General features: G+C 39.0%; 1 protein-coding gene across 3 annotated transcripts in view; it reads right to left on the bottom strand.

The window, feature by feature from the left end:
- The window catches only part of prrg1 (proline rich Gla (G-carboxyglutamic acid) 1), a 91,812-nt gene that overhangs the window by 22,354 nt on the left and 43,727 nt on the right, over nt 1-25,731 (bottom strand). For 2 of the 3 annotated variants that reach the window (XM_028799721.2, XM_028799722.2), the window contains exon 2: nt 11,226-11,277. In XM_028799721.2, coding sequence (XP_028655554.1) covers nt 11,226-11,235 — 10 coding nt within the window. In that variant the 5' untranslated portion in view covers nt 11,236-11,277. Of the gene's footprint in view, nt 1-3,555; nt 3,638-11,225; nt 11,278-25,731 lie in introns of those variants that run through there. The other variant, XM_051926136.1, reaches the window with a different exon arrangement.

The following is a 25,731-nucleotide window of genomic DNA, read 5'->3' as shown; positions in this document are numbered from 1 at the left end:
TTTGTAGAAAGATGAAACCGAGTACTAAAGCACAGACTGGAACCAGTGTCTCCCCAAGTACATTCATTACTACCCCACTCTCACGCTTAACTATGACAAACAACTTTATATTGCAAACCAAGGTCAGTTTTATGATTAAAATAAATAGAAATATTAAAATAATTAGATTGGTTAAGTATTTTTTCCTCTCTTTTGTCTATTATGTTTTCTCAAGTTATTATACTAATATACCATTATATATGTTACACATAAGCAGTGGCTTCAGAAAGTATTCAGACCCCTTTTTCACATTTTATAATATTGGTGCCTTCTGCTAAAATTATTTTAATTAATTTTTCTCCACTTCAGGCAACACTTAATACTCAGGAATGTCAAAATGAAAACAGGATATTAGAAATTTTTGTACATTTACTAAAAACAATAAACTAAACCATCAAATTGACAAGTCTTCAGACCCTTTGCCTGACACTTGAAATTTGGCTCAGGTGCACCCTATTCTATTGATCAGCATTGCCATGTTTCTAGAGCTTGCCTGAAGTCCACATGTGATCAATTCAATTGATTGCACATAATTTGGAAAGGCACACACCTGTTTATAAAGAAGTCCCCACAGCTGACAATGTGTTTCAGAGCAAAAAAATCCATGAGTTTGAAGGAACTGGCAGCAGAACTTAGAGACAAGAGTGTGTCAATTCACAGATCTGGGGAAGGCTAAAAAAAATTCCAGCAGCATTGAAGGTTCTCAAGAGCACATTTGCCTTCATAATCCTTAAATGAAAAGTCTAGAAATACCACAACTCTTCCTAGAGCTGGCTGCTCAGCCAGACAGTTTTATATTTCAGTTTTTAATAAATTGGCAACAATTCCTAAAATCCTGTTTTTGCTTCGTTATGCTTGGGTATTGAGTGTTGCATGATAAAAATTAAAAAATAAATTAATTAATTTTAGAATTAGGCTGCAACATAACAAAATGTAAAAAAATGAAGGGGTCTGAATATTTTCTGAATTAAATTGTATACAAATAAATTACTCAGACCCCTTCACTTTCTACACACTTTTATTGTGTTGTAGATTTAAATTTTAAAAACGGATAAATTTGGCATTTTTGCCCATCAATCTAAACTTAATTCATACTAACAAAGTGAAAATATGTTTTTAGATAGGTTTGTAAAATGTATTAAAAATCCAAAACTTAAATCTCTCATTCATATAAGTGTTCAGACCCTTATTTCAGTAATGTACTTTGTAGATGTCCTTGTGGCAGCAAATACAGTTCTTTTCGGGCAGGTCTCAACAAGCTTTGCACACCTTGATTTGGGCAGTTTTACACCATTCTTCCTGGCAGATCCTCTCAAACTTCATTAGACTGTATGGAAATCATCTGTAAACTACCATATTCAGGTCTAGCCACAGATATTCTCTGGGGTTGTAAGACTGGGCATTGGCTGGACAGTCAGATTTGTCCTGAAGCAACTCCAGTTTTGTCTTGGCTGTATGCTTCAGGTGTTTGTCATTCTGGAAAGTAAACCATGGCCCCCGTCTGAGGTTGCGTGCACTTTGTAGCAGGTTGTCTTCAACGACCTCACTGTATTTGGCTGCATTTATCCTTTCCTCAATTGTGATCTACTTTCTCCAAGTCACTGCCACTGAGAAGTCCCCCATAACATGATGTTACTACCATCAGGCTTCATTGTAGGGGTGATATTAGGCAGAAAGGCAGGTGGGTCTTCACCAGACACAGTCCTTGGAGTTCTGCCCAAAGAGTTGAACTTGTGTCTCGTCATATAAGAAAATGTTTTTCCATATGCCATTAAAATTCTTTAAATAAGGTTTAATAATAATAATAAGTCATTACATTTATATAGCGCTTTTCTCAGTACTTGACAAACTCAAAGTAAGAGTAAGCCACTCTATCATAAACACCTGATTAGAGAGCTGCTGAAATGATCAGCCTTCTGACAGGTTCTCATGTCTCATTAAAGAACTTTCTGAAACACTGCAAGAGTGAACATTGGATAAGAATGGCTTTGGTCAGGTCGATGACCAAGAATCCAGTTACTCAGTTTGGCAGGATGGCCAACTTTGGAACTACCAGGACTGTTCTTAAATGTCTTCCGTTTCACAATTATTGAGGTCACTATGCTTCTGAGAACTATCACATTTTTACAAATGGTTTTATATCCTTGCCCTGATCTTAACTTCACAATAATTTGAGTGTCACAGCAAAGGGTCTGAGTAGTTAGTTATATGAAAGAAAGATTTCAGTTTTAGATTTTTAATAAAATTGCAAACTTTTTTAATAACATGTTCTCACTTGGTCTTTATGGGTTATTGATCGTAGATTGGTGGCAAAAATGGAAAATATATACATTTAAAGTTAAATCTACAACAGAATAAAGTGTAGAGAATGTGAAGGGGTCTGAATCCACATACATACACACTATAAATACATACATAAACTGTACACATATGCATGAATTTACACTCCTTTGGGTGGATTCAGTATTATAACTTTTGCAGTGCCCCATCTATTCGGATATATATCTTATAATGCATATAGCAATACAATGTGCAACATTTTTCATTCCAACAAACAGCACACTGCAAACATTAGCACTGCTGCTGAGAATCCTAAACCATATAATTGAGGCTACAGACAAACTGACACTACAACTTAATAAAAGGACAATTTAAAAAGAAAAAATACAGGAAATTAAAAAGAATTATATAGATGGAGTGCTAATAGTATTCAAGTTCATTAATGCAAAATGACAGAAAAAATAAATCAGGTAAATAAATAAACTCGGTTAACAACTAGGCCTCCCAGGACCCAAGTTAAATCCCCCCATAATTAGACCATCAGCTGCTTCCACCTATAAAACAGTTGATCACCAATAAATTGGTATATCCTCTTTCATCCTTTTTTCCTTTTTAAAAGTTTCCTTCATTAAGTTGTAGTACCAGCTGTATATACACCATCTGTTGGAATGAAAAATTCAATGCATTTTATCAGTATACATGATAATTGCCCAGGGACTGTTGAGAATGACTCCCTTGAGTGAGCGTTTCAGGAGTGACATCATAAGAATTATGGACTGCAGTTATATTCTTTTGAAATTATTTCAATTAGATGACACCTCTTTACTTCTTTAGATTTAGCCACTAGACCAATATTCCATGATATATCACCTACAATGCCAACTAGTTATTTTATGTTTGCTGAATGATTTAACAAATAATTAAATACAATTTTCATGGGTGTAGACAGTAAAGTTAAATGATCAGTAACTTTTCTTTAACTGCATTTGATGTGATACATTTACTTTGCATTCATTTATGATCAATTTTGTCTTCCTTGAATATTTCTGTTTTTACTTCGTTACCAAATACAAACACCGATACAAGGACATTACCTGACATTCAGTTCCAAATAGCTCTTTGGATTTATACTCTGTTGTGTAATAAAACAGCAAATATTTATTTGCTTAGAAAGAATTAGGTTTCAAGTACATTTTCTAGTGTTACTTATTTTTTATAAATTAAAAGCAGCCCTACCTTCATAAGCAGCATTATTCATTTCATTTCTCCAGTTACTTGCAAGGAGTGCAGATTAATCAATGTGAAAGTCTGATTTTAACCATGCAGAACTAACACTGTACAGAAACTTAAGCCAGCTCCCATGGGCTAAAATTGCATAGTTTTTCCAAACGCAGTGAGTAATTATGTAATGTGATCAGTGGGACTATATGTACTGCCTATTGCTATGAACTTACAAGGCAATGACGTCCGCACTATTCATTAAGGAAATTCAAGGAAAACAAGAACTCCTTATTGTGATACTAGGAGCAGGAAGTAAAACGCAACATCTCTTATCATGTTATGCCACTTTTGTGTTTGCATTTCCCATGAGTCTGAAAGGATCAACTGTCATATTTTTCCAATCAATAAATTGCATGTGGACATCATCTCTGAACCATTTCAGTACTTCTTTTAAAACTGATACTGAAGTAGCTTAGTACAATGTTTTTTGAACATTTTAATTTAGGAACAACTGATTTCCCTGTTGAACTTTAACATGGATATTCTTTTATTTAAATTCTTGAACTTCATTTTCTGCCACTTTTTTTAGCCTTTGACATACCACCCTACATAAACAAATCAATATCTCAGAGCACTGTATTTTATAAAATACCCTGATACAGCACAGACTTTATATATATTAATTACCATCAATCAATTCTTCATGCTGTGCTCATTATTAAATAAATACAGTAATCCCTCGCTATATCGCGCCTTGCCTTTCGCGGCTTCACTCCATCGCGGATTTTATATGTAAGCATATTTAAATATATATCGCAGATTTTTTGCTGGTTCGCGGATTTCTGCGGACAATGGGTCTTTTAATTTCTGGTACATGCTTCCTCAGTTGGTTTGCCCAGTTGATTTCATACAAGGGACGCTATTGGCAGATGGCTGAGAAGCTACCCAGCTTACTTTTCTCTTTCTCTTGCGCTGACTTTCTCTGATCCTGACGTAGGGGGATTGAGCAGGGGGGCTGTTCGCACACCTAGGGGGACGGAGGGGGTGTGAGCTGCCGCCTTCAACAGCTTTGTGCCGCGGTGCTTTGCATACTTAAAAGCCAAACAGCCCTATTGATCTGTTTGCTTTCCTCTGTCTTTATGACAGTCTCTGCTCCTGACGCGGACTCCTTTGAAGAGGAAGATATGTTTGCATTCTTTTAATTGTGAGACAGAACTGTCATCTGTCAGTTTAAACTTTTGAAAAAGAGACAAATGTTTGTTTGCAGTGTTTGAATAACGTTCCTGTCTCTCTACAACCTCCTGTGTTTCTGCGCAAATCTGTGACCCAAGCATGACAATATAAAAATAACCATATAAACATATGGTTTCTACTTCGCGGATTTTCTTATTTCGCGGGTGGTTCTGGAACTCAACCCCCGCGATGGAGGAGGGATTACTGTAATTCCAAATTCCAGTATTTAACAAGCTGAGAAGTTCAAGTCTACTCCAGCAGCAGTTGACACTAGCAGGAGCAAACCATGGATAGGTCACCAACTCCAGACAGGGCACATTTTCACACATTTATACCGTTTACAGTCAGTAAGTAGTACATTTTTGGAATGCCATAAGAAAAGTTTTTAAACTACAAATAAACAGCAACAAGGCTGGAGCTGTAACACAGGTTTCAAGAGATTTTTCCACTACTAAATGAACATATTTATCAGTCATCATTAGTTATTTTTCATTAAACTCTTATTTTGTAAATGTGTTCTGGTATGCATTTACAAAAAAAGAGCAAAACATCAAGCTAAGTTGCTACTACTTGATTTCATTTTACTGAAAAAAAAGTCTTGCATAAAAAGGAGGAACTGATACACTCTCTCAAGCAAATGAGACTATAGGAACACAAAAGTTGATTAAAGCTTCCTACAGCCTTTTGGATTACTGTAATGTTTTTAAAACTGCTCAAAATATCCCTAATTTCTTCAAGTTCAGTGACACACTAAAACAGCAATACCGATTTGAAACAAGTGGTACCCATGGGGCTCTATTAACACACATGCAAACCATACTTTAAATATTGGTGCGCCGTACTTTAAGTACTTCCTATGTGCAAGATAATGTATACATTTAAATCTGAAAAAGACTTAAAAAAATACTGAATCCTGGCAGCATTCTTCCACTATTCTTCCATTATTCACCCCAGAGTAATTTGATGGACCTTTATATAATTACTGTAAAACAGGTGAAATGAAAAAGTCAATTTTCTAAAAAAGGATCAAGAAAATAAATTTGCGGTGCTTAAGATTTTTCACACAATGGACTGTTCATCAGTACAACAAAAATGTGATGAAGACACACACATGTACAGAGATGAGCAGTATGAGTTTATACATACATTAATGGATGATAGAGTATATATAATTCCTCAGGTTGTGGCCAGTCCTGTTCTAACTAGAATTCTGGAGGAGTCCACAAATATACAGTCATATGAAAAAGCTTGGGAACCCTTCTTAATTTTTTGGATTTTTGTTTATCATTGGCTGAGCTTTCAAATTAGCAACTTCTTTAATATATGACATGCCTTATGGAAACAGTAGTATTTCAGCAGTGACATTAAGTTTATTGGATTGACAGAAAATATGCAATATGCATCATAATAAAATTAGACAGGTGCATAAATTTGGGCACCCCAACAGAGATATTACATCAATACTTAGTTGAGCCTCCTTTTGCAAATATAACAGCCTCTATTTTTGACCATTCTTCCACACAAAATCTCTCCCGTTCAGTTAAATTTGATGGTTGCCGAGCATGGACAGCCTGCTGCAAATCATCCCATAGATTTTCGACAATATTGAAGTCGGGACTGTGACGGCCATTCCAGAACATTGTACTTCTTCTGCATGAATGCCTTTGTAGATTTTGAACTGTGTTTTGGGTCATTGTCTTGTTGGAATATCCAACCCCTGCATAAGTTCAACTTCGTGATTGATGCTTGAACATTATACTGAATAATTTGTTTATATTGGGTTGAATTCATCTTACCCTCGACTTTAACAAGGGCCCCAGTCCCTGAACTAGCCACACAGCATGATGGAACTTCCACCAAATTTGACAGTAGGTAGCAGGTGTTTATCTTGGAATGCGGTGTTCTTCTTCCACCATGCAAAGCATTTTTTGTTATGACCAAATAACTCGATGTTTGTCTCATCAGTCCAAAGCACTTTGTTCCAAAATGAATCTGGCTTGTCTAAATGAGCATTTGCATACAACAAGTGACTCTGTTTGTGGCGTGAGTGCAGAAAGGGCTTCTTTCTCATCACCCTGTTGTGCAAATTGCACTGAATTGTAGAACAATGTACAGATACACCATCTGCAGCAAGATGTTCTTGCAGGTCTTTGGAGGTGATCTGTGGGTTGTCTGTAACCATTCTCACAATCCTGTGCATATGCTGCTCTTGTATTTTTCTTGGCCTGTCAGACCTGGACTTAACAGCAACTGTGCCTGTGGCCTTCCATTTCCTGATTACATTCCTTACAGTTGTAACTGACAGTTTAAACCTCTGAGATAGCTTTTTGTAGCCTTCCCCTAAACCATGATACTGAACAATCTTTGTTTTCAGATCTTTTGAGAGTTGCTTTGAGGATCCCATGCTGTCACTCTTTAGAGGAGAGTCAAAGTGAAGCACAACTTGCAATTGACCACCTTAAATACCTTTTCTTATGATTGGATACACCGGTCTATGAAGTTCAACGCTTAACGAGCTAATCCAACCAATTTGGTGTTTGTTGCAAGTAATCAGTATTGAGCAGTTACATGCATTCAAATCAGCAAAATTACAAGGGGACCCAAATTTTTGCACAGCCAGTTTTTCACATTTGATTTAATTTCATACAACTAAATACTGCTTCACTAAAAACTAAAAACACCCCAGTACTCAGGTGTTCCTAGGAAAGGAGATATACCACTGTTATCTTTTTTGTTGAAAGTAGAGTAAATTATTATGCAGGCTGAGAGGGGTTCCGAAACTTTTTCATATGACTGTAAATGTTAGCAAAAGTCTAACTGCTTATCACAGTAACTTGAAAACAAAACAGGCTAGTTTTGTAGAACTTCTAAAATAAAAAGGATAGGGACAAAGAGAAAAAAATATATCTAAAACTATTTAATAAACACTGTTAATCAGCTAATTTCTAAATCCTAAATCTTGCAAAAGCAGCCAAGATATCCAACAATGTCACTTAGCTACATCCTTGTTGTTAAAGGACTTCTTACAAACACAACTTTAAAAAAGTTGTGAATGAAAGTATTTTAAATAATCTCAGGGTTTACTGATTCATGGGACATTATTATATGAATTCCAGTTTTCATAGTATTAATTAAGCACTATTCCCTTTTTTTACTGAAAGCATGTCGATGAATACATTTATATATTAAGATAAATTATATTGTATGATAACCATTGAACACATATTATGCTTCCTAAAACCCATGTTCCTGCACTACAGAACCTCAACATTTACTGTTACATGGGAGGGAATATCCCACTCAAAAACAAAAAATTCAGGAACCAATTCAAATAGTGCATCATTCATTTCAAAAGTGGTAACACTGCTAAATCTTGATTCTATTTTAATAATGAAACAATAAAATACTAAACTAAAAAAAAAAAAAATCACCTCTATGTTGTAGGTTTTGAAGAGTTGTTTACTTTTTTGTAGCTAAGACTGTTTTTGTTTTACTCAGATGGGAGAACCTTAGCTGATCCAATTGTACAAAATATACACTAAACTAAAAACGGGGAAGCACATAAAAAATAATATCATGTTTGAACCATTACACACTTGCAGGCTATGCAAATTGAAAACAAACCCATGCCAGGAAATATTATGCGACCAGTGAAAAATTAGTGGGTTGGACAAGGTAACCCAAAGCAAAATCATTTATGGTTGGTCAATATTTCACATGGTCAGTAATTCCTTTTTGTAGCTATACATTTGTACTTTGCCAAAAATCAGAAATGCTAAAACACAGTCTGCCTGCAAACCCAAGCAAAGGGGCAATCACTTAAAGTGTTAACAGTGGATTCCGTCTACCAACTGACTATCAGGACAGTAGGAGTAGTGCCATCCCACTGATGTTGACTGCATAAAGTAATAGAACAGGCTGCCCAGAAAGTCAGTTCAGTCAAGTCATGGAATAAAACAGACAACAAATTACACCTGAAAAAAAAAAATCAAGCTTGTTAATTTGGTGAAAATTCAAGTACTGCAAAAATCAGCCACAAGTTGATATGATTTCATCACATTTGCAGTAAACGTTTTGAAATTTGCATCCTCTCTCAGTTTACAACCAGGCTGGGTGCATGTACTGGCCTATTTGAGGACCATCTTTTTCTTTAAGCCAAAGAGAAGAAACAAGGTGGTTAAGCAATTGTGGTGGCAGTAGGGATTTTAAAAAGTCAGACATGACAAGGCAGAGAAAATGAAGACTAGGAAAACAAACTTTGATTTGCTTAAATTAAATACATTTAGTTTGAAACATCAGGTATATACCACAATTTAATTAGGTCAATGTAATGAAGTTTTTGCATTAGTTTTTTTCATTGCATTTTAAAACTTTTGTAAGCACATTTGTGTCGATTAAAAACTTAATGTAGTTCAGAAATAAGGCTACAACAAGAAAAAAAAATGTTCAAAAATACACAGATAAAGATTAGGCTTTCATTGATGTAGCTAGATCCAATGCTAAAAGCAAGACCAGAGTGTAAGACACATTTACATATGTACGCTGCACATATTAGTATACGTTTATGGAAAATTAATACTGCATAATGTCATCTTATATGTGTAAATATTTAAAAAATACACCTGCCAACAGATAACTGCATGATACAAAGTAGTATATTTTTGTAACTTTTGAGAATTACAAGAAATTTTTAATATGCAAGACAATTCAGTATTCATAATAAGATAAAAAAGCACAACAAATAAAACTATATTTTCAAAACTGTGCTGTGTAACTGTTTAATGTCTGAAATATTTATTTCTAAATGAATCTAACTTCATAAGTTAGTGTAAACAGCCGCAAAGCAAGTTTAGCAGATACTGTATGAATTCTTTTTTGTTTTAGCTATTAATTTAAAATATTTTATGATGATATTAATAGGCCAAAGTAAGATGACAATGATTTATATACAAATATAAATCATTGGACTTCAGTAACAAACAACCCCCTCCCATTTTTTTTTTTTTTTTTTTAAATATGGCTATCCTGGAAGTCTTTTTTTTATTTTTTTTATTTATTTATTTTTTAAAAACAGCACCTACTAAAATAAAAAATTCATATTGCCAACATCAGGACAATAAAAGGGGAGGAGTGTGGGAAAATGCTACTTTGATTTAATTAGGTTTCCTTACAAAGTTAATCCTAGCAATATGTAACAAGAGAATTTCCTCTTTCAAAATTAAACTTTTATATTAAATACAGATATCTACTAAATGTTTTGATACAAGAATAGAATCCCAGTATTTCTTTAAAGTCAGGAACATAAGGGCTGGAAAGAAGTATGAAAAGAAGTACTTTTGTTTACTCTTCCCCATATAAAGTAACTATGAAATACAGAAAATCTTTTATATAAATCATAAACCTGAGAAATACACAGAAGTGGAGTTTTTTCTAAAATCAGGAATATCTAGGGCTTAAATTACTTATGAGATAGTAATACAAATTATAATTTAAAAGGCACATTTCTCTCTTTAAGCAATAACAATTCATTCATTAACATAGGAGTCTTGATTGGTAAGAAACTACTTGTTTCTAGTAGGAAGAGCAAGTCACAACGTTCTATATGCTGCATAGTTTATTATACTTAAAACTTCTGAGAAAATAACTAGTGTCTATCAAATTCCTGACTTTTACACAAGTGAAGCAAGCAGTTGATATCAACTTAAGGTGTCAATTATATTTGGCTATATAAAAAAAAACTTGAGAAGGATAAATTAAAATTTTGGAAAGATCTAACTCTAAGCACCATAATACTGACAATTTATCTATAAGAATGTGCTCATATAATTCTGTTTTTATTAATCATTAAAAGATTTACTGTATATTGTTAATTATGAAGTGTTGATGGCTAAAGTCAGGAAACTAGTGGCAGGTAAAACCTTAATGGACACCTTGGTTAACTATTTCAAGTTTCATTTTCAATGTTTTGGATCATTTGGTATCCCTGGATATACAGTAAAGGTGACAAGAACACTAATTCAGTCCCTTTCTCCTTTGCAGTTTAAATAAAACATTTCAAAAAAGTTACTAGGTTCTGATGAAGCATTTGTTTCACCATTACAAAATAATGGTCAACAGAAACAAATAGAGCTTGAAACAGATTTATGCAAAAGCCATTTTAGACAATAGCAATACTCAAAATACTTTTATTCATAAGTGTACAACAATTGTGCCTCTCAGTTGCCATTGTTATTTCTTAGAAGTATGCTGTCAGACTGAATCACATTAACAGGAAGTGTGGTACTCATTATCACACTGGGGGCATGGTATTGAGTAAAAGAATTTTTTTTTTCTTTTTAACTGTTATTACCAAAGGATTATGAATAAAATACGATACTTTAAAATAAATTCATATAACCAGACAATTACATTAAACAGCACTCCACAAAAACACACTGAATATCATTACATACCACTTCCCATGGTGTTCCGTTACCCAGAACTGAACAGTAATGTATCTTCTACCTATAAGGAAAACAAAATGTTTAAAAAGTCAGTAATATTATAGATCTGCAGTTTCCGAAAATGGATGTTTTCAGCAGCAAATCAATAATTCAAAACAAATGCAAGTGTAAACTTGTATAGGATTGATTGAGCCTGTACTGGTAAATGGTGACATGTCTCTTACTTGTGAAAAATCTGACTTGTCAGTTTTTTGGGGTTTTTTTGGAATAGAAAAAAATTGAACAATGAATCAGAGTACCCTACAATGGTAAAATATAATCAATCTGCAGTGATTGAAGGAGTAATTTACAAAAAGAGCTTGGGTATAAAGAATACGCAGGTAAGGAACTCTAAAACAATTAATAACCTATAGATGTCTGCAGTTCAACATTCAAAAGGTCCTAAAATCAACATTAATAGATGTTCTTTTTGTAATGATGCTTAGACATTTTCTACCCTTAGTTTACAGTGTTTTGGGCGACTGCCTTTTATGGAACAGACAAAAAAAAGTTATATAGTTAATAATGATGATGATGATGATGATGGAGTGATAAAGACAGTGGCTAAAGTTTTGATGTAAACAGTACCTGGAGACTTCAAATGCACTGCAATTAAAGGAGAACTGGTCCAGTAATGAGCTGGGAGACAAACATGAAAACCTATTTACGCCCACCATTAAAATGCACCCCTAGCATCTTTAATATGTCTGGATAGAGATCTGATGTCACTTTAAACCACTAAATTCAATTCAGCTTCTTCTTATGTGGCTGCTGTATGTAGATTGAAAACACATTTGCATCAAATGCAGTCACTATCTGTTTCTTACCATAACTGAATGTGGTTAGAGCAGTCTAATCATTAAGTGCATTTACACCTTGTTTTAAAGTGGTCAAGTGTGACTGATTTGATCACCAAAACATATGTTAATGCCAGGTGAAAAAAGGCCCAAGTGTGAGCTGCATGGCTGACTTTTGGATGAATTCCTCTACAATGCAGTTTGTAACCAGACATGGTTAATTATAAACCAATGAGTGAATTAGCTTTGTTTCATATTGCATGTTTGCCTTTCTTTTCCCTTATATACCAAGACTTTTAAAATACGCAATGTTTTTGATTAACCTGAAAATAAAATCTTTGACCAAGTTCTACAACTATCACATGTGATCATTTTTGGCTCAGACAAGAGTGGGGGAGAAAAAAAAAATTCAGAAGATGTCAACATAATGTCAAATTAGATATACACATCACTTGAATCAGTAAACAGCTCTTAGAAATAGAATCTCAATAAAGAACGCTTTAAATTAACATTATAACCCTTTGTTCCCAAGCAAACACCCTTGCTATATTAACATGATAAAATGTATTGGGTTTGATGTACAAGGAAGAGTAACTACAGTAACAATGTGAAATACACATTTATTTTTTTCTCTCTTTTCAATTACTCGGTTGTGCAATCACTGCCTGACTAATCATATGATCTCATGCGAACATGAGAGACTCCTCAATACACAGTGACTTTCATCATCAGATCTTCTAATCTCTGGAAAAGAAATTGTTTTTTTGAGATATTTACTGCTGAATTTATAATAAATAAGACACTTTATTTCTGATGCGACTTTGCACTAAATTAGTAAAATGACCCTTTGTAGAACACTGCCGAGTTGTAGAAAAAAAAATTAAATACCCCCTACACCAATTACTTTTATTAATTTACAGATCTCTTTAATATTTCAAGATTTCGAGGACTGGTCACATTTCAGTGTCAGGCATGGATGACTGAAGATATTATTCCCCCAGCAATGTTATTTTTATAAAATATTTCTTTTACTTATCATTAATTAACTGTAGACAATTACATATGGGGGAGGGGGAATAAAAAAACAAAACAAAACACTGTATTACAGAGCTTATATTTACTAAGCAAGGCCACTTGGACATGGTGATTGGAAGCAAATCTCAAGAACTTATATACCTGGCTGTAGCTAAACTGTGCAAGCTGACAGCTTATGTCCATTACCATGCTGTTCAGCATCAATGCCCTGAAAATCATGTATACTGTACTCTCATTTCACATTGTGTGAAGGGAGAATTTCAACAAAAAGTATCCATTTATGCAGATGCATGGTGTTCCAAACTACTAATCCATACTTCTGTTGTGTTTCAAAGTAGCTCACATACATACTTAAAGGATCATAATTGCACAAAAAGAGCTCTTCAAGTTTAAAAGGATACTATACCATAATATGTTACTTACACCATGTATATTGTAGAGGTGGCCAAGAAAATAATGTGAAAAACATCCATGGGGGGGAAAAAAAAAAAAAAAAAATCACATTACTTGTGTTGCATAATCCACATGTTTGTTATCTAGTTGCTTGCTCAAAACATGCAAAACAAATACTTTTATTGGTCAAATATTTTTAAATAAATACATCCGGAATTACAAGTTTGTACCCAAAGATTAACGAGAAAGTGTTTTGACCAAAGAATGACAGGAGCAGTTGGGTCTTCAAGTCAAAATGTCAGTTCTTCATGCAGTAATGCAGATGGAGACACAGTACTACCTGTCATTCAGTTTTACTCATAGGTTGAAAATTTAGCTACTATTAAGATTATGCAAGGAATCACATGGAGGAAATCCTTGGAGAGGAAATCCTGCAATAAATCTTCCATGTATTCTTTACTCTGCATTGTCATTAAGTTAACCAATTAAGTGACTAGTTAAGAGGATAGTCAATTCTCATTACCAACAAGATATGTATTCCTGAAAAACCCAGAGGATACAGAAACCATGGATACTGAGTCATTGACCCTATTGGGAAAAAATGGACTTAGGTTTAGGCAGGCCCTATTCACTATACACTTTTGCTATCCATTTCCATTAACACATAATTTTATGTATTGAAAATCAACTAACCTCATCACAACATGACTGTGCTTAAGAGCACTTGGCGAAATACTTGCTATGCTTCGCTGCTTCTGTTGAAATTTAATGAATTTATCTGAAAAACAGTATAAGATATAGAGAACACATGAAATAGTATCAAATATCATTGGGGGGGTGGCTTGGGCTAGGATTGTCGGTGGAAGACGCCAAATCGTGCGCCTTGAGGCTTGGTAATGAAGCTTCCGCTTGTTCAACTAAGGAAACTTTGTTACAACTTTTAGTTCCTCCAAGTTCGATCATCTTCTTAGTGTTCCAGCAAGGTACATTAGGCCAAGATTACACGGGCAGTGTATACAAAGGGTAGGAACTTAATCAGTGCATGCTTATAACCTGCACTTACTGTGAATTCCTTCTTCGTGGCAAATAATTGCAAGCTGTGGTCTCTCTCGAGTAGCATTGAATGGCCTACCCATGTCTCTTATCACTGTGTAGACACACGTTGATCCATCAAGTATAGCATGTGTGCAGCCCTGGACATCTAAGGGCATCACAGCTTCTTAGTGTTAAGTCTCACATGTTGCTGCTGCTGCTTGATAGACCTCTCAGAACTTTTTTTTTTCTACTACGCCTGATTGCAAACAATTGGGGGTAGACTATGGCATCATGAAATAGGGTACACTTTTATAGAAGCAGATAAATGAGACAGGAATAGAATTGGGGGATTGTAAGGATTTACTGTACTTGAAGCCAGAAATATTACTGTCAATGGCACAGTTAAAAGTCCAACATTTACTTCCACCATCTCCAAAGTACACAGTATTTAATATACTGTATGGAATATGTTTATTATTATGGGGATACTTAAAGATTTTTATGTTTACAACATTCTCAGCAAAGTTTCATTATAGCCTGAATATTATTTGTAGCAGAGGAGAGATTTCCCTTGGAGGTAATAACAAATGGGGAGAATTTTATAGGTCATGGAGTTCATCAACAGAGTTTATAATGAATGATCATGGCCTTCCTCATTTGTCTGAGGACAAACATTATTAACATATTCTTATTAGTATCTGAAAAATAAACACTGCCTAAAATTAAAACAAAAACATAAAAAGGTAAACACTACAGCAGTACTACATTAACAAGTGGATGCCAAGATTATTTAGGATATTTTCATTTACGCAAATTCTTTAAATGCTGCTTTTGCAGCAATATACTTTTCAAATCAGATTTGTCTGAAATTAACTTCATGTCAAACCTCACATTTTACAGTATGTTTGCATCAGTATATGAAGAGTACATTAATCGGGTTGAAAACCTATTACTAACAAGTTAAACTAATTCAATAAAATTTCAAAATTTTGCAAAATTTCTGATGCTTTCATTTACCAAATTTCTCCCACCGTTTTTACATTTTTGGCAACTTTAAGTGTACCTTTATGAAATCAGACTAGTGAATTGAAGAAAAATCCACTATTTCACAATTTCTGTCAAACAGCCTTTGTACTATTGTTTTCAAAGTGCGTCTTACATATGATTCAAAATGCTTCTATTGCTTATGTCTGTGTACTAATCCAGAATTTACCTTTGTACTGGACTTGAAACTTCAGTAATTACTTGAAACTGAAGATGGCATCCACATTTGCTCCCATAACATTCAAATGGGTGTTTCACTATGTAATGTCACATTTTAGCCAGCTGTTAGACTTTAAAAACATCCATCCATCCATTGTCTCCCGCTTATCCGAGGTCGGGTCGCGGGGGCAGCAGCTTGAGCAGAGATGCCCAGACTTCCCTCTCCCCGGCCACTTCTTCTAGCTCTTCCGGGAGAATCCCAAGGCGTTCCCAGGCCAGTCGAGAGACATAGTCCCTCCAGCGTGTCCTGGGTCTTCCCCGGGGCCTCCTCCCGGTTGGACGTGCCTGGAACACCTCACCAGGGAGGCGTCCAGGAGGCATCCTGATCAGATGCCCGAGCCACCTCATCTGACTCCTCTCGATGCGGAGGAGCAGCAGCTCTACTCTGAGCCCCTCCCGGATGACTGAGCTTCTCACCCTATCTTTAAGGGAAAGCCCAGACACCCTGCGGAGGAAACTCATTTCAGCCGCTTGTATTCGCGATCTCGTTCTTTCGGTCACTACCCATAGCTCATGATCATAGGTGAGGGTAGGAACATAGATCGACTGGTAAATTGACAGCTTCGCCTTGCGGCTCAGCTCCTTTTTCACCACGACAGACCGATGCAACGCCCGCATTACTGCGGATGCCGCACCGATCCGCCTGTCGATCTCACGCTCCATTCTTCCCTCACTCGTGAACAAGACCCTGAGATACTTGAACTCCTCCACTTGGGGCAGGATCTCGCTACCAACCCTGAGAGGGCACTCCACCCTTTTCCGGTTGAGGACCATGGTCTCGGATTTGGAGGTGCTGATTCTCATCCCAGCCGCTTCACACTCGACTGCGAACCGATCCAGAGAGAGCTGAAGATCACGGCCTGATGAAGCAAACAGGACAACATCATCTGCAAAAAGCAGTGACCCAATCCTGAGCCCACCAAACCGGACCCCCTCAACACCCTGGCTGCGCCTAGAAATTCTGTCCATAAAAGTTATGAACAGAATCGGTGACAAAGGGCAGCCCTGGCGGAGTCCAACTCTCACTGGAAACGGGTTCGACTTACTGCCGGCAATGTGGACCAAGCTCTGGCACTGATCGTACAGGGACTGAACAGCCCTTATCAGGGGGGCCGGTACCCCATACTCTCGGAGTACCCCCCACAGGATTCCCCGAGGGACACGGTCGAATGCCTTTTCTAAGTCCACAAAACACATGTAGACTGGTTGGGCAAACTCCCATGCACCCTCCAGGACCCTGCTAAGGGTATAGAGCTGGTCCACTGTTCCGCGACCAGGACGAAAACCACACTGTTCCTCCTGAATCCGAGGCTCGACTATCCGACGGACCCTCCTCTCCAGGACCCCTGAATAGACTTTTCCAGGGAGGCTGAGGAGTGTGATCCCTCTGTAGTTGGAACACACCCTCCGATCCCCCTTCTTAAAGAGGGGGACCACCACCCCGGTCTGCCAATCCAGAGGCACTGTCCCTGATGTCCATGCGATGTTGCAGAGGCGTGTCAGCCAAGACAGTCCTACAACATCCAGAGCCTTGAGGAACTCCGGGCGTATCTCATCCACCCCCGGGGCCCTGCCACCAAGGAGTTTTTTGACCACCTCGGTGACCTCAGTCCCAGAGATGGGGGAGCCCACCTCTGAGTCCCCAGGCTCTGCTTCCTCATTGGAAGGCATGTTAATGGGATTGAGGAGGTCTTCGAAGTATTCCCCCCACCGACCCACAACGTCCCGAGTCGAGGTCAGCAGCGCACCATCCCCACCATATACAGTGTTGACACTGCACTGCTTCCCCTTCCTGAGACGCCGGATGGTGGACCAGAATCTCCTCGAAGCCGTCCGAAAGTCATTCTCCATGGCCTCCCCAAACTCCTCCCACGCCCGAGTTTTTGCCTCAGCAACCACCAAAGCCGCATTCCGCTTGGCCTGCCGGTACCTATCAGCTGCCTCCGGGGTCCCACAGGACAAAAGGGTCCCGTAGGACTCCTTCTTCAGCTTGACGGCATCCTTCACCGCCAGTGTCCACCAGCGGTGTCCACTTATCGTGGTGGAGGGGTTTGCGTGTCCCAATGATCCTAGGAGCTCTGTTGTCCGGGGCTTTATGCCCCTGGTAGGGCCACCCAAGGCAAACTGGTCCTAGGTGAGGGATGAGACAAAGAGCGGTTAAACAAACCTCCTATGAAGAAAAACCATTTTGGACGGCGTTTTCCCTTGCCCGGACGCGGGTCACCGGGGCCCCACTCTGGAGCCAGGCCTGGAGGTGGGGCTCGATGGCGAGCGCCTGGTGGCCGGGCCTGCACTCATGGGGCTCGGCCGGGCACAGCCCGAAGAGGCAACGTGGGTCCCCCTTCCCATGGGCTCACCACCTATGGGAGGGGCCAAGGAGGTCGGGTGCAGTGTGAGTTGGGTGGTGGCCGAAGGCGGGGACCTTGGCGGTCCGATCCTCGGCTACAGAAACTGGCTCTTGGGACGTGGAATGTCACCTCTCTGAAGGGGAAGGAGCCTGAGCTAGTGCGCGAAGTTGAGAGGTTCCGGCTAGATATAGTCGGGCTCACCTCGACGCACAGCTTGGACTCTGGAACCAATCTCCTTGAGAGGGGCTGGACTCTCTACCACTCTGGAGTTGCCCCCGGTGAGAGGCGCCGAGCAGGTGTGGGTATACTTATTGCCCCCCAACTTGGAGCCTGTACATTGGGGTTTACCCCGGTGGACGAGAGGGTAGCCTCCCTTCGCCTTCGGGTGGGGGGACGGGTCCTAACTGTTGTTTGTGCGTATGCACCGAACAGCAGTTCGGAGTACCCACCCTTTTTGGAGTCCCTGGAGGGGGTGCTAGAGGGCATACCTTCTGGGGACTCCCTCGTTCTGCTGGGAGACTTCAATGCTCACGTGGGCAATGACAGTGAGACCTGGAAGGGCGTGATTGGGAGGAATGGCCCCCCTGATCTGAACCCGAGCGGTGTTTTGTTATTGGACTTCTGTGCTCGTCATGGATTGTCCATAACGAACACCATGTTCAAGCATAGGGGTGTTCATATGTGCACTTGGCACCAGGACGCCCTAGGCCTCAGTTCGATGATCGACTTTGTGGTCGTGTCGTCGGACTTGCGGCCACATGTCTTGGACACTCGGGTGAAGAGAGGGGCGGAGCTGTCAACTGATCACCACCTGGTGGTGAGTTGGCTTCGATGGTGGGAGAGGATGCCGGTCAGGCGTGGTAGGCCCAAACGTGTTGTGAGGGTCTGCTGGGAACGTCTGGCAGAGCCCCCTGTCAGAAGTAGCTTCAACTCCCACCTCCGGCAGAACTTTGACCACATCCCGAGGGAGGTGGGGGACATTGAGTCCGAATGGGCCATGTTCCGTGCCTCTATTGTTGAGGCAGCTGACCGGAGCTGTGGCCGTAAGGTGGTCGGTGCCTGTCGTGGCGGCAATCCCCGAACTTTAAAAACATGAAGAACAGAAATTTAGTCTTTACTGGTTGGTTTTCGCATTGAAGTATGCAGTTTTACCAGCACTTTTAATTGAGCATTTCTGTGACTTTGTCTTTGTTTGCTCATTCCATTTCCCCATTGTAAGAGAAAATTTCCTTGTGCCTCAGAGTATTGTAAGCGGAGCTCATGATATATGTCAAAAGTTCTGAAAGCACTAATTTTGGAATGAACATATTGCACAGCTCATTTCATCACTGTTGTAGACTAATCAAGAAGCACAAGGAAACCTGGAACTTGCTTCAGTTTTTACTTTCTGTATCTGTAGCTGGCACTACTTATTTACAGGGTCATTACTGTGTGAAGTTTTCTCCTGATCCTCCATTTTTTCCCCACATCCCAAATTCATAGAAGTTAGTGTATCTGATGTTTCAAAACTGACATTATATGAGTAAGTGTGGATTGAGTTTGAGCATGGCACGCAGTCCAAAGTGGTCTCCTGTCTCATACCAGTTCAAAAAATGGATGGGCAGTGGGCTGGACAGCTGTAGCCGTAGCCATATCCATTACATTGTTCCTTTATTGGAACTATTTACTATGCTGTATTAAAACACCAATAGTTTCCTTTTTTATACAGATATTTTAGAGTAGCATATGCTCGTTTCCATGCTCACTTTGAGGTGTATAAAAAGTAAACTTGGCATAAAGCCACATACATTTTCACAGCAGGGTCCCCCCTTACGTACGCACTTTTCGTTTGGTTTTGCAAACTGGCGGCACCAAGCGTCCAAGCAATGCAACTGTTTCTGTGGTCTAGTTTTCTTTTTTAGATTCACATTTATGATGCAGGTTTTATCAAATACACTGAAATGAATTGCATATTGGTTACAAATTTAATTCACTTGATTGTAAACACTGTGGTGGGTTGGCACCCTGCCCGGGATTGGTTCCTGCCTTGTGCCCTGTGTTGGCTAGGATTGGCTCCAGCAGACCCCCGTGACCCTGTGTTCGGATTCAGTGGGTTGGAGAATGGATGGATGGATGGATGATTGTAAACATTCTGGAATAATACAGTATAATGGTGAAGGGAATGGCCAAACCATTCCAACTACCATGGCTTCTTTAGCATTAAATAAGTTGATTTTGATTTCCAACAGCTATCCTATTGGAGCTGTGTGCTTAAGTGGTGTCGGCATTACAAAGGCAGACTTTGAGGAATTGTGCTCTACCTACTCCTTTGTAAGTTCTGTTCACTCTCAGATTTTTAGTCACAGGAGCTTTTGAACTTGATCTTGCTGATCGATCGGGTATTTTGCAATCACCGCTGAGTCGCACCATGCCAGCTGTATAAGATGGTATTACCTGCTTGACATCCATTTCCTTACACTGTGGTTGAACTGGCAAACATAAAATCACAATTAGCACCAATGTCCAGTTTTCCAAAGCAGTCAACTGCAGGCACATTGCTGTTGCAATGATGGCAGATAAGTTACATCAGCCAAGAATAAATCACCAAAAGAATGAGCTGACATTACATCATACATAGTTGGAAAACCTGTAAAAACAGCAGCTCTGCACAGTCAGCAGGTGCTTTTTCCAACTATTGTCGCAAAAAGGCAAGCAGTCCTTTTAAGGATAGCGAGTTACCTCAAAGTAAAGACCAGAGAATCAGTCCATTGTGGTATGTGTTGCTACACTATAAAGTCACCTTCAGAAATGAATTTGCTTATGTAAATAGAAAGCATTTCCACTGTATTAATGTGCTGCTCTATAGTGCACAGAAAGTGTCTAAGAGTGTGCAAGCATGTACCTGAACAGATGCGCTATGATGAACCTAACCCTGTCTGGCCAAAATGATCAGCCAAATCGGACAGCGGTACAACTTCGTTTGAATGTAATTATCAGAATGTAAAAACAGGTAGTCAGATGCAGCATTTATTTAGAGGAGCCGGTGTGGGGCTGTAGGCACATGCACATGTGTTAAATTTCACATTCGTTGGGATTTGTAAAAGGGAAGTGTATGGAACTTGGTGTACGCACAGATTTATGCATCTGGATGTTTTTGTGCGTTTGCACATTTCCACTTTTGTCCATATGCCATGTTTTAGTGTGAATTCTACGCACGCAATTATACATGAAGTCCCAGGTATTGGATTTGAATCCAGAATGCCATACTCATTTGTGATGCAACAGGGCATACCACTTCACCACCATACTGTTCGGAAGGGAATGTTACATTCATTATTAATGGTGGAAAAGGGAAAAATTCAATGGTGGGGAGAGTATGGTGGTGTAACTTGTGAAAATTTCACCGACAGCTATGCTCTGGATAACAATAGGAAGAACAGGCAAAATGTGCTTATTGGTTTGGATTTTTATTGCTAATGAAGATCACACCTATGGTCATATAAATGCGCGTTTGTGTTCTGCTGGCATTATTGTCCTACTTCTGAACTTACACTGAGAAACCATTTTATTCTTGAAATAATACACAGTCTTTTATAGAGTGTGGAGTGACTATGGCAAAGGCAAGAAACAATGTGTGAAGAATGGGCAACAGCAATTTTAATTTTATGAAAAGCAGGCACATAATGCTTATGGCATTTTTTTTTTTTAAACCAATTACTGCTTACAAACAAGAATCTGTGCAAATGTGTCACTGTCATACTTCAATGATACAAACCCCTTAACCAATCACCACTAATGAACTTCCTCAATAGACTTACTACATTGTGTGCAAAACTGCACATTAATTTGGCAAAATCTTAACCTCATAAGCTGGAAGCGTCTCCTGCTGGAATGAGAGCCACCTTACTTCCATCTATGGCTTCAATGGAAATTTACAGAATGAATAAGACACTTTAAAACACTGGTCTGAATAAAGACCTTCATCCTTAGAGGCACATGCTGATAATCTGCCTCCATCAATGACATTGTACCATTTGATACAAGAGATGCACATCTGTTTTTGCATGCGTCTTCTTTTGGTACCCAAAATTTCCTCTCCACAAATGAAAGATAAGCCAACTGGAGTAATGCAAGTGAGTTCTAATTGGAATAAGCAAGTTCTAGAAAATGGGCAGATAAAGGTTTATTCCACTTCTCTCTGAATAGTATACAGCCAGCAACAAAATCATTCAAAAATTTTAATTTAGGCAAAATAAATGACACACACCAGATGCAGCCTTTATCATATACACAAGGACTTTCAATTTGGTTCCGAGAAGGAGGTGTTTTCATCTCACAGGGCACTCTGGATATCATAGAGGGGAGTTGCAACATACAGTTTGATGGCAAGTCCAGTCTGTACTGGAAACCAAGAAGGATGGCTGTGAGGGCTCTGAGGGCAGAGGAGGTGTTTGATAGAGGAATCTGTGAGCAAGTGACACATCATCTATGGTCTAGTGAAACATATCTTGCTTACAGAGGAGTTGAAGCATTACTTACATCCAGAGATGTTCCTCGGAGAGTCGCAGTCAGGATGGGTGATGGAATAGTCTTTATGGATAACTCTGCAATTGTGACCCACTGGATAAGTACCATGATCCAGGATTTCAATGACCACTTCGGCACAGCCATCGGCAGTGTGTCTGCGGAGAGAATGTCGACCTTGTCAAGAGGTTTACTTACTTCAACAGCGACATTCACGTCTCTGGTCACTTTTCATAGGAGGTCAGTAGATGGATTAGGAAAGCATGGGGGCCATGAGGTCACTGGAAAGGGGTGCGCTGCATTCCCAATATCTTTGCAAAAGGACAAAGGTCCAAGTCTTTAGAGTCCTGGTGCTTCACGTTTTGCTATATTGTTCTGAGATATGAACGTTCTCCAGTGACCGGAGACAAAAACTGCACTCTGGTATGGTCACGGATAATCCTTGGGTAATGCTGGTTTGACTTTGTGTTGAACCAGCGGTTGCTCACGGAATCCCAAATGAGGCACATTGTGAGGGAGCGTCAGTTACAGTACTAAGGCCATGTGGGTAACCCATCTCGCAGGATCCTCATTGTTGAGGACCCGAGTGGCAGGATCAGTCCAAAGTGACACCCACGTAACACCTGGCTGCGGCAGAAAGATGGTCATTTCTGGGGAGTGGGACTGGGACATGTGTCTGCCTGGGGGGTTGCCAACTGGGATCCAGAGCTGTTTAGTCGTGTGATGGGTGTGGCAACGCACTGTACCACTGCATGCTCCCCAACCTGACCTAACTTATATTCTAAATCTGCCTCTAGAAAAGAAAACTGACAATTGACCAAAGCGTTACATACATCTTACAACCTAAAAAGACAGGTAAACTAATGCCAGTCAGGCAGTGGTGTCACGGACAACTAGGGCTTTAACTTCATTTTCTGACTGACATGAATTAAACTGGTATGACCTTACATTATTCAGTTTCCCAAGAAACAGGCACCACATAAACATGGTTTCAACAACATACCAGAGGTTTAAGGAGCTATGCCTAACATGTTTGGACAATTATTTAACATCAGAGAAGATATTGGAGGTTAGCAAGGTGGCACACTGGTTAGTGTTGTTGCCTCACAACACCCAGGCACTGGGTTGAACCCATGAATCTGGGTCTGTCTGTGTGGAGTCAATGGAGTCGATGCATTGTCCCTGTATCTACATTGGATTTTCCAGGTACTCTGGTTTTCTTCCCACATCTCCAAAGAGCTACATGTTAGATTAATTAGCAACTCTAAAATAAGTCAGTCCTATTACGACTGCCTTTCTACATAAAGTACTTGTATATTCTCTCCAGAAAAAAAACCCCACATACAAACAAAATAATGTTTTCTAGAGACACAACTGTACCATTTGATTAGGTAAGATGACTACTAATGGAAAGGCAAAAAATATACATAAAAGATAAACAAAACCCACAGAATCAAGCTAACTGCAGCATAGAAAAGCATTGGAAATTATGGACACTCATAATTGTGACAGGTTTCTGACCTGTGTGGCCAGACACGGCTTCATCCCTATCATTACATTTTCTGAGGACACCACCACTGTAAGTCTGATTACTAACAACAATGAGGCAGCTTACAGAGATGACATTTTCCTTTAGACTCAATGGTGCCATGACAACAATGTTTCCTTAAAGTCAGCAGAACTAAACAGCTGGTTATAGACTTTAGGAAGCATGAGGCAGACCACACTCCCATATATTAAAATGGATGCTGTGGAGATTGTATAGCAGCTTTACATTTTTTAAGAGTTCACAGAAGATCTAATGCAGCGCAACTCAATCTCAGCTGCTGTCAAGCGGGCACACAAATAAAGTTTTACTTTGATGTCTAAAGAAAACCTATAATTCTCCATCTATGTGCACCACCTTCTATAGGTGCATGGTGGAGTCTGCCCTCTTGGGTTGTATTACATCCTGTTAGGACACCTGCTAAGCTCATGACAATAAAGAACTAAAAACAGTTAACTGAAGTCAGTACGGGCTATTATTGGCACATAACTTCCTTCTTTTCAGAATATATACTAAAGACACCTTAGAAATGCAAAGAATATTAATAAAGATCACAAACCCCCTGCACAATTAGTTTTTCACACCATTAGATTCAGGAATAGTTTCTATCCAATTTCCATCCAGAGGCCATTAGACTACTCATGTAATTGAAAGTTGCCTTTAGTGTATGAGAATGTATTCATTGCGTTTGTATGCATTGCCTGTTGTTCACATTGTACTACTACAGTCTCTATAGTACTGCCAATGCTTGTGGAAGAATAATTTTAGGGTAACATAGTATTCATCTTCAGGAAATAGCATAAAGGGTTAATAAATGTCGGAAGCAAGATAAAGGTAAGTGAACAACAAAATGTACACTGAAATATAAGAATTGGTTTAGGAAAAATACTGAGATGGTCAAGTAAATACAGAATGTACCAGAAGAAAGGTTGATCTATAATAATAAAAGGCAAAGCCCTCACTGACTGACTCACTCACTCACTGACTGACTGACTGACTCATCACTAATTCTCCAACTTCCCATGTAGGTGGAAGGCTGAAATTTGGCAGGCTCATTCCTTACAGCTTACTTACAAAAGTTAGGCAGGTTTCATTTCGAAATTCAAAGCGTAATGGTCATAACTGGAACATATTTTTTGTCCATACACTGTAATGGAGGAGGCGGAGTCACGTATCGCGTCATCACGCCTCCTATGTAATCACGTGAACTAAAAACAAGGAAGAGATTTACAGCACGAGTCACACGCGGGAACGAAGGTAAATGACGTTAATTTTTGACTGTCTTTTAATACTGTGTAAGCATACATATTAACACATGTGCAATTAAACGTGTGCATTTACGGGGTGATTTCTCAGGCTTAAAAGCTCGCCTTTTACTAAAAAGGTAAATGCAAAACTATTTTCAATCAGTTTATTGAAACGCTCCCGTTAAGGATTGCAATAACATATTCGCGAGATAAAAGAACGAAGTAGGGGGAAATGGAGGAACAGCCGCAAACAGCGAAGAGCAAAAAATTAATTAAACAATTGAGAACGGAGCGAGTTAAGCATACAAG

This window comes from Erpetoichthys calabaricus, chromosome 4 (assembly GCF_900747795.2).
Source record: "Erpetoichthys calabaricus chromosome 4, fErpCal1.3, whole genome shotgun sequence".
Classification (NCBI taxonomy): Eukaryota; Metazoa; Chordata; class Cladistia; order Polypteriformes; family Polypteridae; genus Erpetoichthys; species Erpetoichthys calabaricus.
This window is presented reverse-complemented; position numbering and strand designations above follow the sequence as displayed.